Source organism: Crocodylus porosus, unplaced genomic scaffold, assembly GCF_001723895.1.
Source record: "Crocodylus porosus isolate Cpor-Errol unplaced genomic scaffold, CroPor_comp1, whole genome shotgun sequence".
In the NCBI taxonomy this organism is placed as follows: Eukaryota; Metazoa; Chordata; order Crocodylia; family Crocodylidae; genus Crocodylus; species Crocodylus porosus.
In genome coordinates, this window is record NW_017728917.1 from 23,118,245 (window position 1) to 23,134,121 (window position 15,877).

At 37.2% G+C, this 15,877-nt stretch overlaps 1 protein-coding gene across 1 annotated transcript in view; it reads right to left on the reverse strand.

Annotated features, from left to right (window-relative positions):
- Positions 1-15,877, reverse strand: part of CACNA2D3 (calcium voltage-gated channel auxiliary subunit alpha2delta 3) — a gene marked incomplete at its 5' end in the record, with an annotated part of 852,337 nt that overhangs the window by 197,920 nt on the left and 638,540 nt on the right. Inside the window, one exon of the mRNA XM_019537014.1 lies at positions 10,901-10,918. Coding sequence (XP_019392559.1) covers positions 10,901-10,918 — 18 coding nt within the window. The remainder of the gene's footprint in view (positions 1-10,900; positions 10,919-15,877) is intronic.

The following is a 15,877-nucleotide window of genomic DNA, read 5'->3' on the forward strand; positions in this document are numbered from 1 at the left end:
CTACTTCACGGTCAGGGCGGCTAGGATCTGGAACCAACTTCCAAGAGAAGTGGTGCTGGCTCCTACCCTGGGGTTTTTTAAGAAGAGGCTAGATGAACACCTTGCTGGGGTCGTTTGACCCCAGTACTCCTTCCTGCCATGGCAGAGGGTCGGACTAGATGATCTACTCAGGTCCCTTCCAACCCTAGAAACTATGAAACTTAAATCCTTGTTTCCTTCATAAGGCCTGAGGCCCTCCATGCCTGGAGCACCAGCCACATCAGTTAACATGCATAGGCTCTAACTGACATTAAAGCATTGCTGCATTTTTACTTACTTCATTTAGTTGCGTTTTGTGTGTATTTATAATACAAGAAAAAAAACTGTTCAAGAAAGAGAAAAATACAAACGCCACTGGCAAGCTCAAAGAGTTGGGGGTATTGGCATACATGAATTGGGGAAAGAACATGTGCTTTGAAGTGTTTACAAAAAATATTTTAAAACACAGTATATTTTTGGCTATACATTTAAGTAATAAAAAAGCTGAAACCAAATGCTTTTAAAAGACATCTGAGGCCCAGCAAACCACCTGAGTGGACATTAGGCGGTTTACAGTATTAGTAAAAGCAATAGAAATGGGTTCAGGAAGTCATTTTTCATCCATTCATGTAACCACTAAAGTCAATTTAATAATTTAAATTCAGTGTCAAGGAGTTTGTTTGCCAACTTTTACTGTTGTTCCTTGAGCCTGGAATTTCCAAAGCAGTCTCAGGGACCCAAGCAGTAGCCGTGTTGGTCTGAGCACAAAAGGGAGGCAAAGTCTTTGAGTAGAGGTGATCTCTTTTATTAGACAAACTACACAGTTGCAAAAAACAATTTTTTGCAACTACTTGGTTGGTTTAATAAACAATATCAACTCTAGTCAAAGACTTTTCCTGCCAAAGGACCCTCAGGAATTTTGTCATCAAAATCCTAATGAATTCTACTGGGAGTTGTGCACTTAAGTTCCTTAGGCCTCTTTGCAAATCCCTCCCTCTTTTTAGTGAATAATTGCAGTAGTTAGCTGATCAAGCATTCGCTGAATAATATTTGATTGGTTCTAGTAGCTAATAACAGCATTTATGCAACAATTTTAAGCAAAAGTATGATTGTTTTGACTTCATAAGTCTCTTCCGTTTCCAAAGGATTAATTCACTAGCTCTTGAGATGGAAATTAAGTCCATCCCTTTTTCTTGTTGCAATATTAGTGAAAACAGAAGGAAACAAGAACATATAAAAATGGAAATTCAGGAATTATGTCTTAGGCAGAAATTTTTAAGTCAGAGACTTTGGTTAGCAATGGATACAATTAATTACTGGCAAAATAATCAATGCAATACCAGGTGACATGGAGGCATGCTATTCACATTTTACAGACAAATAATGAAAAAAAAAGTTATCAAGGCTGCCTATACATAAGCAGGGAAGCTGCTGTGACATGCTGTAATTCCAGTGCATTGAAACAGACTTGATTAATTGAGACTGCTAGAGTGTGGCAATTACCATGCTCCAGGAGCCTCCCACATATCGTGTCTCTCTGAGTCCCTGCACTTCAAAATGGTGATGGGGGCACTGTTACGTAAAGCTTGTCAAATGGGGATGTGCTTTAGATAAAGTGCTTTATCTAAAGCTTGCCACCATTTTGAAGTGCAGAGATGGTGACACACGAGATGCTCCAGGCACTTTAATTAGAGCGGCTCTTGGAGCTGCTCTAATTAATGTGCTTCCCCCCCCACACACATTCCCAGAGCACATGTACAGAGGTTCAAAGACATTCTATGCTGCCTTTACTTAAGGTATTAAAGGTGTCTTAATCACTTCCTTGACAGAGAACAAGCTCCTACATAAAGAAGATACAGCCAGGCCTGTAATATTTAGGCCGTGGATCCTGTGACAGGAAGGGACATTACCCTCATGTAGACTCTGACTTCAGAGGATCTCTCTGCATGTGTGGTAGGCTATTTGTGCGCTACACAATAAAAGGATTATACAATATTGCTACACAATAGAAGGAGTTCTGCAGATGGCTATACAAGGAGCTTTTCCCTTTTAAATTCTTCTTGTAATTCAGGATATTTCCTCACCAAGGAAGAGCAGGATGCTTCAGAATAAAAGAAATTCCTTTCTAAAAGGATAAAGGGACCAAAACTGAACATTAATATTAAAAAAGTTCCTAATTGAACAGTGAATATTAAGAAAATACCACTGTAGGAATGAACATCTATTATCTTTCACTTTATTCCAAAATTAGAATTTGATCTGAGGGACATGTTGACTAATAAAGTAACAAGTGATTTCTCCTTTATCATTATGAACCCAGTTTAAAAAAATAGCACATCTCAATATTTCATTTGGGTGTACACATGTGTATTTTGAAACAGAATATTGGAACATGTATTATAATTGGAACTCCATTAAGATACAGCATTCAAAAATATGTGTATTGGTCAGAAAACTGAAATGTTTTGTTCAGCACCCATGAAAAGTAAGAAGGAGAAAGAGGATGGCCTCATAAAACATATCAGACAGTATTTCTCGGAACAATGCAAGCTTTACAATCTTACTATCCAGGCTTGTGACTATACTAAAAGAAATCATAGGTGCATTCATTTTGGTTAAGGAAAGTAATATCTTCACCTTATCTGCTTTTTTCAGTAATAAATCATAAAGATGCCTAAGTTAAGTGTCAATATACAAAAGAGAGAATGAACAATGAACAAGAGAGAATGAATTTCCAACCTTCCATCCATCTTTTATTTTAAAGCAAGGGAGGCAAGTTGGAAAGACTTAGCCCCACTTATTCTCAGAGAATACAGACCAAGAGTCAATGTCCAAATAATCCATTCCCTGGGAATTCATTTTTACAGGCTTGAGTATAAAATAGATAAAATAGTATAAACAGTCAGTTTGTGCTTTCTCTTTAAGTCTATCTGTCCCTAAATATCTCAAACTCTATCCTACTAGTCAGGATGAGAATCTGACTGCCTATTCCCTCAGGCAAGGATGTGAGTCAAAGGATGTGTCTGGGAGTCCCCACAGACATAAATGACCTGTCCTCTTTCACAGTGGTTTGGCTCTGACTAAGATCTTTCCTAGTAATGTATAAACAAGCCTCAAATGCAGTAGACTGAACACCATCCTCCCTCCTTGTGTTATCAGCACAATATATCCTGGCGCTCATGGCCAACTACATGTCCTTAAATTCAGAAACCTGTGGAAACAAGATTTTTTTTCCTGTCTTCAAGTCTCTGGTGTGAAAACACAGGTTAGGAGGATTAGTGCTAACTTGAGTGAGCATCTGGTTCCCCTCTGTTGTTCCTTCTAGAGCTGGAGTCAGAAACTGAGGCACAAATTCTTGTTTTAGTATAAGGCTAAGGACTTCATAGCAAGCACTGACCCAGAGCTTTACAAATAAGAAATTCCTCCTGGGGTTTTCTTGATTAATTACACAACAGCAACACAATGAACCTGAATTTAGATATTTTTCAAAACCTTAGCCTTTACCTAGGATGTCCCTTAGGTCCATGTGTTCTCTTCTCCACAAAGCCATTCCAACCTCCATTATATCACAGTTGAGGTCAAGAAGCAACATCTCATCAGCCAAACTTCAGCAACTTTAAGCTGGCTTTAATGTTTGCCAACAAAGTTGATCAAGAGACGTCTTGACATTTACAGCAAATAATTGTATGGCATTCTTACATGCAACTACTTGAGTGGTGCGTAGATAAGCCTTCTTATAAAAATCCTGTCAGAATAGTCATTTGGGATTTGGTACTGTAATATATTAAATAAGAAGGAACTTTAAATTTATCTATGCAAAGCTGGTCCTATAATGTAAACAGATGACTGGGAGACTAGATCTAGATTTGACTTTAAATAGTGATGGGTAAATCTCAAAACACCTGTTCACTCCAAGCTTTCATATGCTTATCTTAAACCTCTGAAGTCTGGAACTGGAGCTGGAAATTTCACCGGACCTACAGAATTTCTTGGTTTGGGCTAGGTTAGATATATTAAACTTAGCTCAGGGTGTTTCAACTTCTTATTGAAATTAAGAATTACACAACTTTATTTTCAGTTTCTTTGAAGTCTGGGCTGATGTTTTGTAAAAGTTGTAATTCACAGGTTTGCTATGCCTTCTTCTAATACAGACAAGCAAATAGCTGGCTGTTTTATAATCGATAAATTATTCTTTTGGTCCTGCAATTAAAGGGCTAGTTTTCATGAGATTTAGAAAACAGAATTAAAAAAAAAAAAAGTAAAGAAATCTAATTCTCTCTCATGTGGACCCTAAGGGTTTTAAAATTATCACTTTCTTTTTTTCTAACTCCTGGAAATTTAAGAATGAGACAGTCAGGGAATGTGGTTTCCCTCAGAAAGCTATTTTATTCAAGAAGTGTACTGATTTTTTAATGCAGGAAACTGCATAAGAGCCTTGAAGTTATGACCCTAAGTAGTATGTCATAATATACTTAGCAAATAATAATGAAAACCACAAAAATGATGTAGTAGGGATAGGAAAAATGCATTCTTTGGCTAAGAAATTACTGAATGTTTAGAACCAAGAAATGCAATCTGCGGAGAAAAAATTCCCTGGCTTATACCCTCAAATAAATCACTGGCCCGTGCTGCCTAGCAATAGCATGAGTATTATAGCTGGGAAATAAACCCCCTTAGAGAAATTTCATTCATAGTTTTAACGGCTGCACTTTTCCCTCTTTGTCATGTCTGTATCTCACTCGACCCTCTATCACCAGTTCCTGAAAAATCCCATAAAAACATTCCCCTAGGTTTTGTATATATTTTCTATATAGGTTTCAACTCTTCCACTTTTCCCTTTTTTATTCTTCTGACAAAAAAATACCCCCCTAACATACACAAACCAGTAATGTTTAATCTCACTCAAGATACCAACATCTATTTGCTGGAACAAAAATGCAGAAGATTATGCACAGAAAAGAATGATCAAACTGTTAGGTGTCTTCAGTACAATAAAAAAGAGCTTAGAAATGACTCCCAAAAGCACTTTCCATAGGAATGAATATATAACCAAGGCTAGTGTTTTAGTTTAGAATTCTAAACTAAAGCTATCACTGTCTGAATTTGTTTTTGTCAAAACCATGCTATTCTCATTTACATGTCTTGTGTAAGAGTTATAATAAATCTGCAGGCAGCCAGCTTCAAGTGGAAGGGTATGTGTCTGTCTTTTGATATGCAAGAATAATTAAGGACAATAAGAGAGTCCAGATATTTTTTCATATAGCTTTTTGATTGTCGAAATGAATAGAAATGCTGCTTCAATTTTAACATCTGTTACAATGAGGTATTTTTTTTTATTTCACAAGACATGTTTGTTTTCTAATTGTTATTGATGATTAAAAGAATAGAAAGTAAACAATATACAAATAATTTGAATCAAAGCAAACTTTGAAGGCATAATTCAGAGGGTTTTTTATAAAAATAAAGTATAATTAAGCCTCAAAGAGAACTCATTTGAGAACTTAATGCTCTTTGCTTAGTATTTTTCAGAGTTTACAGACTGCTTCTCAAAAACACGAGTTGCATCTGTTTTAACAAAAAAATTTCACCCATTTTTTAAGTTCATTTTTACAAGCATTCATGTACGAAGTTATTAGATTTGAAATACCAAAATACCTGCTTTCTGCTAAAATAAGTTACAAAATGCATATAGAAAGCACAAAGCCACAAAGAACACAGTTCAGAAGTTAACTTGTATAATGCTTTTCTTATTCAGCCCCCTTTTCCTACTTTTCAGAGCCTTTTAGAAGATAAGAGAATTTTGTTTCTCTCAATAATTGCCATCATCTTAGAGATGTTCTAAGATTATCATTAGACCACATACATCTTGCAGGGGTTCTTTTTATACTAGATTATTCCTCAGAGCATGACATTCAATCTGTGTCTGAGAAAACAACAGGGTATATTTACTGTGCAAGAAAACTAATGTAGAGATCATGAATCAGTTGATGTAGCGTTCTAATGTGAAGCCCTACAGGGTAAATAGACAATGTAAACGCAGTCATATGTACGGGCTTCTGATGGGGATATAGGCTGTAGGGATGGGCAAGGAAGAAAATTGGGTTATACATGCAAAATGAGCCAAGGGAATGTGGTTTGTGGATATGAAAGAAATGGGATTTGAGTTAAGGGCGAAGCAGAAGAAAGGGAGAAGCAGAAGAAAGAGAAGCCTTGTGAAGGAAGCACAGACAAAGGAGTGAGGAACGCTGTCCTGTGCTGCGGAGCTTGCAATGGCCTGGAGCTGCAGTGGCACAGTAGCCCAATAAACTCTGTTGTGATATTCCTACAGTAGTTCTCCCCTGATGCTCTGATACAGAAGTAGACAGATCCCTTTACTTCTCCAACTTATCTTTGCTATTTTCCACATTTCCCCTGCCTCCTCTCTATTGCCCACTTTACTGCAAGCCCCAGATTATCCTGTGGCCTATCCTGCCTCCCTACTTTTCTGTGCTGGGTAGAGTCAATGAGACAAGCTGGCAGCATCAGAAAAATAAATAACAATTTTGTTGCCTGTTTTTATTGCACCATATGGAAAATAATCATAACAAGGACTAGCTCTTTTTGTATTTAAATATATATGGAATGTTGCAGGACTATGTGTGTGCATGTAAAGCCTGTAGGGACCATATTTCTTTAGGGAAAAGAATCATGGAGTGTCAATTTATAAAAGGGCTCCTTTTTCAAAAGTTTATATAGTCATATTTGTGAATCTCTAAGACACAGATACTGAAAATAAAAATTGGCTGCTGAGGAGTCTGTTGAAAATATGGAAACTAAATTCAGTACAAGTGTGAAATACAAGGACTGAAGTGCAAATTTCAATGCAACTTCCATTACAGAGGCAATAGGGTGGTTTGATTATAGACCAGATTTTAAAAATAGAAAAAATATTAGCCTCCATGAAGAATGAGAAACACAGGAAAGTAAAGGAATAATAAAACAGGGTCAAATGTAAATATTTACTACATGATTATTTTGTACTTCATTTGATTAAATTTAGCTTCTTATATCATTTTAATAAAAATGCTAAGATTACTAGTCTTGCATTTCAGTGAAAATAGCTGCTTTGCAAATTTTCAATTTTCTATTCCCAGTGACGGTTAATTCAACACTTCAAAGTATAAAAAAGGTAAATGAGGCGAGGAATGATAAATGATGCTCCCAAATTGCTGAAATATGATGGCATCAAGAGAAAAAGAGGGTGAAACTCTACTTACACAAGTTAAAGGATAACAGAGGAAGAAAGAAGAAAGCTGTCAGGAACTTTTGGGAAACAAACATCACCAAAGACATTTTTTACTTGCAGGAGACATGATTCCTTTCATTTGAAAACCATTTTAAAAGTCCCAGAAGATTTTTTTTAAAGCATACATATACTTAAAACAGCTATCTACCTCCATTTCCATATCTAATTTATATACTTCTGTGTCTTTATGCGAGTTCAGTAGAACAAAATATCACAGGAGGAGTAGGACAAGAGATCTTGAACCCTGCTGTGTTTGTTCGAGAATGCAAGTAAAGCTATTCTTTACAGGAATGAAAACACCCTTCTGGGCTATTAGAGAGGAATAGCTTTTCCTAGTCAGTGAAGCCCAGAGTATGTCAATTGTCATTCAAATTGATGCAAAGATATGGCCCACTTTACCTATAATTTTGAAAGCCATAATGGAAAAATGTGGAAATTTGGTAAAATAAATCATGTGATTTTCACAATGTTGTGGGGTGGTCACTTAACATGCTGCACAATAGTAATGTGGACTACACATTGAAATCATGTATTATATTTCTAGCAGCAGAAATGAATGAATAGGTTTAGAAGAAAAATCCTCTCTCTCTTACACAGGAATCACAATTAAAAATACCTGCAGCCTATATGTCTATGACTGCATTTGTGGTAGTTTCCATTTTATATATAAGGAATAATCCATGCAAACACCTTGGTAAAGACAAATACCATGGTACAGTAACTATCCAATTCATGCTGCACTCATTTAATGGCACCAGAATTCCAATTTCAAAACAGATCTTCAAGTGAATAATCCAGCAATTTAAACATCAACTTTTGATTCAGATTGAATTGCTACAAACTACATTTTAAGAAGATTCACAAAGAGCAGCTAATGGCTACAGAAGAGTTACTGAATGTTTAAAAGACTGTCTCCAAAACTATTGCACACAAGTAACATCACACGCATTTTATAATGATGACAAAGGGACAAAAGATATATAATGGATATAAAATAGTAAAGGTAAACTTGGATGGTACATTTTTTATTTCAGATCATTCAGAGATAAAGTGAACATGTTTGGAGACATGACTGTTTGAAATGTTTGTAGAGAAAACACTTTTGGATGATACACAGACTCCAACAAAAACACAGTACAAGTCAAAATACCATATGGCAAAACATGTATGCTAGTGACTAAGTCATTCATAAAGACATTCATCAGCCCTGTGCTGCTCCCCCTCACCTTGCAAACAGCAAGGGATTCCCTGATTTGGAAGTTGCTCACCATGGCCTGGTTTGCTGGAAAAATGTCTGGACATTAAACATTTTCCTGTGTCACAGGTAATGGGAAAAGGCCCCCTAATTAGTCACCCACAAAGTCCTATTTATGTCTGAAATTTTACATCATGACTCATGTTAACCAACAAGCAACTTTTCATTGCTTGATACAGAACTGTGGCAAACAGTTGGTCAGAGTCATAAACACTTAAGGGCCAGCCTAGTAGCTGTAAGGCATACCTTGACTCCAGATGCAACACTCAGTCGATCTTGTACTTGTGCAACAGTAAATGAGGAAAAGGGCACCAGAGGAATACTGGTATGATACCAAGAATCTACTGAGGATTACTTAGTAGGAGAACAGACAAAAGAGACTCAGGGGGGATTATCAAAGATACATTTGGGGAAAAAAAAAAAAAAAAAAATTCAGGTGGCTTTCGGGAGCAGAGAAGGAAGCATTGCTGGCATGGGCAGGAGAGAGAGGGTATTACTAGGAAGCACTGAATGAGGCAGTGTATTAGGGAACTGGAAAGGACTGCCACAAGTAAAACCACCAAATGAGAAACAAGAAGGTCCTCTACCCTTTCTACAGATATCAAGAGTAGAATTTTCTTACCTGGTAGGAGATCTATGAAAATCCTGTGTGAACTATTTGTACCCATCTTCTTTGCCCCCTCGTGCTCCTCCACTATTTTTCCCTCCACCCCATTTCCTCCCTAAAGCAGGATGTAGACTAGCAAATACCAAACAAAAAATGCACGTGGCTTGAGTTTTGTAATAGCTTGCTTAAGGGGTGTAACATATTGAAAACCGGCTTTTGTGGCCTTTCATGTAAGCCCAGCATAGTTTCTGCTGACCTAGAACTTGAATAATTATCCTGGAACATTGCTTGATACCTCAGCATTGTGGTACATCAGAGCATATGACACAACATCAAATGACATGATCTGCCAAACATTTTAAAACACTGAGGGGGTTAAGGCACTTACAAACCACCCTCATGTAACCTCTTTCTTTGCTTAGATTGTTAGAGAAGCATTTGGCATGAACTCTTAGACAAAAGGGTAATGATGAAAAGGTTATACTCTAGTTGAAGTTAGCCAGTCTTTAATTCCTCCCACTTACACAGGAAGCTGTAAACAAAGTGTTTTTAAACCAGCCATTTCCAAAAAAGACCCTGTTTTCACCAGATGTCATACTGGGTGCACTCTGCATCAGAACAAAAAAAACTTATGGACTATGGGCACAGACCAGTGTCATATGGAAATACATTATGTGGGCACTAGAAATGGGATGTTTTGCAGGCCACAGGGAAGGAAATCAAAAGGAAATGGTCACATGTTCAGGCTTCCTGCCTTTTTCTTAAGTGTTTGAAATATATCCAACAACTATTGAAAGGTTTGGGGGGCCTTAGGGTGTCCATTCATTCTGAACAGGCTGTTTGTTAAAGGATACTATACTTTAGTTCTCATACAGAGAACCAAAATAATGAGTCGTGAGTGTCTACTCATGACTTTACCTATTGGAAGCATGACTTTAGCATAACTTTACCTACTGAAAGTGCTTTCCCTTAGAACAATTAGAATAAACTAGAAAAATAGAGAGTACTGTGATTTTCAGGTTTTCCCATTAAACTCTTTGAACATAGAAGAGCATGCCCTAAACCACAAAACAGTATCCTATGTATGGAAATAATTATATTTGCTTGAAGTTTTGATTATATTTGTGAAATATACAAGAATGATGCAACAAGCATCAAGTGATGTGTTGTGCACACCACAATCATATTGTGATATCATGATATGCAATGGTGACTCTGGTATCATACCATACCAATGCAGAAGCTGTACAAGGACAAGAACATACTGCACAAAACCTTCTTGAACAGTTACATGTTAGATATATCAAGAGGCTTTTTGATAGATAATACAATGGGGACCAGTGATAGGGTATAGCTATGCCACGGGTTCCTCTGCCTCTATATTAGAGAATGCAAGGATCCATGGATGGTTCACCTGGGTAATCATGTCAATTTGTAGCTTACTTATTAGTTTTGAATTGCTGACAAAATTGCTCCCCTACTGTTTTCAAGTGACAGGTCACTACTTGTCAATTTTGTTCAAATAGCTGTCACATTGTTCTTGAATCACAGCTCTAAGCAGATGGCTCAGCAGCTCACAACGTAGATATCAGCTTTTTCTTTCTGCTCCATTCCTCTGGAACTCTGATGGTGAACCATTGCACTGATCACCACTGTACCATATTCACAACACTGTGGAAACATGAAGAGTGGGTGACTGCTTTGAATGATTAAGATTTGAGTGAAAATAGTTTACCTTTTGAGCCTGAGGGAGCTGGAAAACAACAAAACAGAACAAGCAATCATTATATGTTAAATTAATTTGAAATGTGAAAGCTAGTTTAGCTGTTGTATCAATAATAAAATTACAAACTTAATAAAAAGAAAGCAAAGAACAAAATAAAGGAACTGTTGGAACTAAATTTACAATGCCAATTGATTTCACTTACAGGATAAATATGGGGCAACATGAACTTAGGGTTTCTGGTTTGACAGCTTCTTTGCTAGGTATCACAAAAGCACCATGCAATTTGTTAAAATACCACAATGCTAGCATAGGGACTGTGTTCCCAACAAACGTGGTATCACACTTGAACTGTGATGTTCCATCTTCCTGTACACAAATATAATTCAGCACGGGAAAGTTGAAGTTTTAAATTCAAATTCTTGATTTTAAAGTCTCAATAGCTTTGTGAATCTGGAGCAGCACATTTAAAACTATGTGGAAGATTTCAATATCAATGAGACAAATAATGGGAAGAAACAAACAACAGGAAGGTGCTGTAAAATGATAAACAGTGTTTATGAAAACATTTTACCATTATATATAATATAATGTATTCATGGAGATATAAACACCTATATACTAAACACACAAGGGTGATGTATACTTTATATGTGTCCAACTACATACATACAATTATACTGTGTGTGTGTTCACGTGTGTATACCTATATCATACAGTTGTAACTTTGTAAACTGAAGCCATATTTACAATGAAATGAAAAGCGTTAGAGTTAAATACTGAATTACATACAATACTTGGCACATAAATCGAGCTAAATATGTAACCTCTGACACTAAAAAGAACCATCAAACACAACCCTTACTCCACACATTTTTGTTCAACAGTAATCAGCACTGCATTGTACAGGGAAAATTATAAAATGTAAAGTTAAAAAAAGAAAACAGTAATAATAACAACGTGAAAAAGCCAACTGTCCTATAATATTAAATTTCCTATAAACACAATATAAGAAATTATCATATTAAAAGATGATTTCTATGTGGGGGAGGGGGTTGAGAAACTGTTTGTTTTGAATAACTTCTATAAATATGATATGCAAGAGTTGCTATGGGAATTACAGAAGCTTAATGAACTGTGAAGTAAACACCAGAGTTAAATCTTGAATCAAGTACCGAAGCACAAGTTAGAGCTGCTTCAAGCTTTTCTGCACATTTATCTATTTATTACTCACTTTATCTATTTATTAACCACTTTAACTCTTATAAGTGTATATTCAGATTTTTTATAAGTTTTTTTGACATAGTCCATGTACACTGTCTCCTTTCACAGAAGAGTAGAGGAGGGTGCAGCATGAACACTTGAATTTCCTTTTATGGTTCTGCCTGAAGTTCTCTCTCTAAACTCCTCCTTATTTAAAAGTTATGGAAACAACAAATTTGATACAACTAACATAATTAAGAGCATTATTGGCAGCTCACACTATAATGATAAATATACAAAACAATGCCCAGAACTAGTACCCCAGAGCAGAAACTTTCAGAACTCTAACATTTGTCTGAATCACTGGACATTGCCACGTTGAATGTTTTTATGATCAGTCGGTTTGCCTGTAGTGGCCTCTAGGACAGTATTTAAAAGGAGAGACAATACATAACAGGTGAATATATACAATACCACAGACAGCATTTTCATTTCAGGAGTGCTGACTTCTGGATTTTATGCAAACTAAATAACAAAATCAAGAACTAAAACAAAATAATATCTCCTAACTAATATCCAAAGTCACAAAAAACAGATCCAGATAGCAAGCATGTAAAACAGCTCTGCTGTTTTCAGACAGTTTACACTATTAAATAAAATATAATAATTTCCTTTACAGTGTCTCAGGTATTTTATTAACTATTTTTGGAACTGCTCTTTCGAGATTTGTGTTTTTCCTCCCAAGAAATTTACTTAAGTGAAAGTTACGTTCAAATAGAGCAGAGGGAGGGTTTCCTAATGATAGTCACCTTACAGAACTGTCTTCTCTGGGGCTATTCTTATGAGTGTGTTAATGAGGATTTTCAGAATTAGAGCCCAAATTTCTTGCTCAGCATAATTTATCAATTCCTTGTTACAGACTTTTTGTAAAATTAGAAATGCTCCTTTGCTTTGATCTTTATCCTTTGAAAGATTAGTAATTATGGCTTGGATTAAGAATATATCAGTCAGAACACAAGTTTTGCTTTGGACTTCAATGGGGAGGTCTTTTCATTTTCCATTTAGAACTTCTATATTCAGGTTCAAATTATTTTCCTTGAAAAAGAGGATTCTGTAACGGCCAGATAAAACTTCATTCTGAAGCTGGTTTGAAACTTGGTTGTTACATTATCCAATATGTCGGCAATTCAGTTCAATAATTGTTACAAATTCCTTCGAAATAAACTATGAATTTTGCCTGAAATTACACCTTCTGGACCACCATAGAAAACAAATAATTCTCCTAACAATAATAGTAATAGGCTTCTGGGCTGACCCTTCCTTGCAGAATCTAACTACTGCTTGTCTCTGTGTAAAACCCAGTGGGTTCTTCTGATTCCTGTGGTTTGCTCACATGCTGCCAAGAAGGCAGTGTTTCAATAAACTACAAGATCTTTCCCTGGTCCTCAAAAACATATTGTAGCCATTTCTATTCTACTTACATCTACTGTAAATTATGCTATTTTCATGTCTTCTCTCAGCCTTAACCAGACAAAGCAGCCTCAACTTACTTTTCTTTTCCATTTCACCGTTTTCATATGCAACGCTGGGCGTGTCTGTCTAAGCATCACAAAAAAAACCTGTGCTTTTTAGATAATGTACATTAAACTGGCTAATGGGCATTCTTCTAGTACCTCACAATGGAGGTGCTAAATTTAATTAACATTACCTAAAGTGCATTAGTGAGCATATAGATGGGCCCACTGAGAAATACATTTTGGAAGAATTTCAGTAATGGGATCTTGCAACTTACCATACACTCAACTCTTATACATAATCATAGTTATGTTTTTAACCTTTGCCATATCTAAGCCTGTAATGTGTTATGTGGCAAACTAAAATACATAGGATGTGTTTTAGTTTGCCATGTAAAAAAGTCATTCAAATTGAAATTTGCCTCCAAACGTGTACACCGTTATGAAATCTAATCATAACATGCTGCCAAACGTGTACACTGTAACACAATTAAATCAAGAAGAGGGCAATTGAATCACTAAAAGGGTCAATTTCCTCATGTACAAGTGCCCTTAGTCATGTGTACAAAGCCCCTCTTATTTTATGAGTATGAACAAGTCACAATGTCAGACTTTTGACAAAATATGTATTTATATTCCTAAGCCTGTATTTAGACATGGATGGCTTTATATAGCCTTTCTGAGGGGGAGAAGTTTTGATTCCATTAAAATATTCAATCAAAGGATAAACCAAAAATCCTGTATTTATATAAGTATTTTTTTTAATAAAAACTTAATCACAAACATTTTGCAAGTTTCAGCTTGTAGTTAGATATAGATTCATATACATTAGGGCTGGAAGGGACCTTGGAAGATCATCGAGTCCAACCACCTGCCCCAGGGGCAGAAAGTCATCAGGGATCATAGGATCCCAGCAAGATAAACATCCAGATGTCTTTTGAAGGCGTTCAGAGTGGGTGCTTGAACCACCTCCTGTAGCAATCTATTCCAGACCTAGGGGGCTCAGACCGTAAAGAAGTTCTTCCTTATATTCAGCCTGAATTGCTCATGGAAGACTTTGTGACCATTCGACCATGTCATCTATATCAAACCAGGAAAGCCAAGGCTGCAACTGAACTCCAACTAGCTTCAGGCATCAAGGACAATAAAAAGTCCTTTTTCAGATATGTGGGGAGCCAGAGGAAAAGCAAGGGCAACACTGGACCCCTGCTGAACCAGACGGGACAACTGATGCCCAGGAAAAAGTCAACCTATTAAATGGGTACTTTGCATCAGTCTTTCATCAGTCCCATGAGACGCCCATGCCCTTCACAGGACACGGCGGTCTGGGCGAGGGAAATCCCCTGCTCTCCATTAATGCTGACCTTGTGAAGGAACACCTTGAGAAGCTGGATACCTTCAAGGCAGCCGACCCTGACAATCTACACCCCAGGGTACTCAAGGACCTGGCAAGCATCATAGCCCAGCCCCTGGCACGGATCTTTGAAAACTCCTGGTGCTCCGGTGTACTGCCCAAAGACTGGAAGAAGGCCAATGTGATGCCGATCTTCAAGAAAGGGAGGAAAGTGGATCCGGCTAACTACAGGCCCATCAGCCTGACTTCTATCCCGAGGATGATCTTAGAAAAGTTTATTAAAGAGGTGATACTTAACAGACTGGCTGATGCCAACATTCTAAAGGATAGCCAGCATGGGTTTGTTGTGGGTAGGTCTTGCTTGACCAATCTCATTTCCTTTTATGACCAGGTGACCTATCACCTGGACAAGGGAAAAAGAGATTGATGTCATATATCTTGACTTCAAAAAAGCCTTCGATCTGGTATCCTATGATCACCTCTTGGTGAAACTGGCCAATTGTGGCCTTGGGTCCACCATGATCCACTGGCTGGGAAATTGGCTCCATGGTCAGACCCAGTGGGTACTGACTGATGGAAGTGAATCATCATGGTGTCCTACGACCAGTGGGATACCCCAAGGCTCTGTCCTTGGACCCATATTGTTCAACATCTTCATTAACATCTCCAATTCTGACACTGGAATCAGAAGCAGACTGGCCAAGTTTCATAGTTTCTAGGGTCAGAAGGGACCTGAGTAGATCATCTAGTCTGACCCCCCACCATGGCAGGAAGGAGTACTGGGGTCAAACAACCCCAGCAAGATGTTCATCCAACCTCCTCTTAAAAACTCCCGGGGTAGGAGCCAGGACCACCTCTCTTGGAAGTTGGTTCCAGATCCTAGCCGCCCTGACCGTGAAGTAGTGCTTCCTGATATCT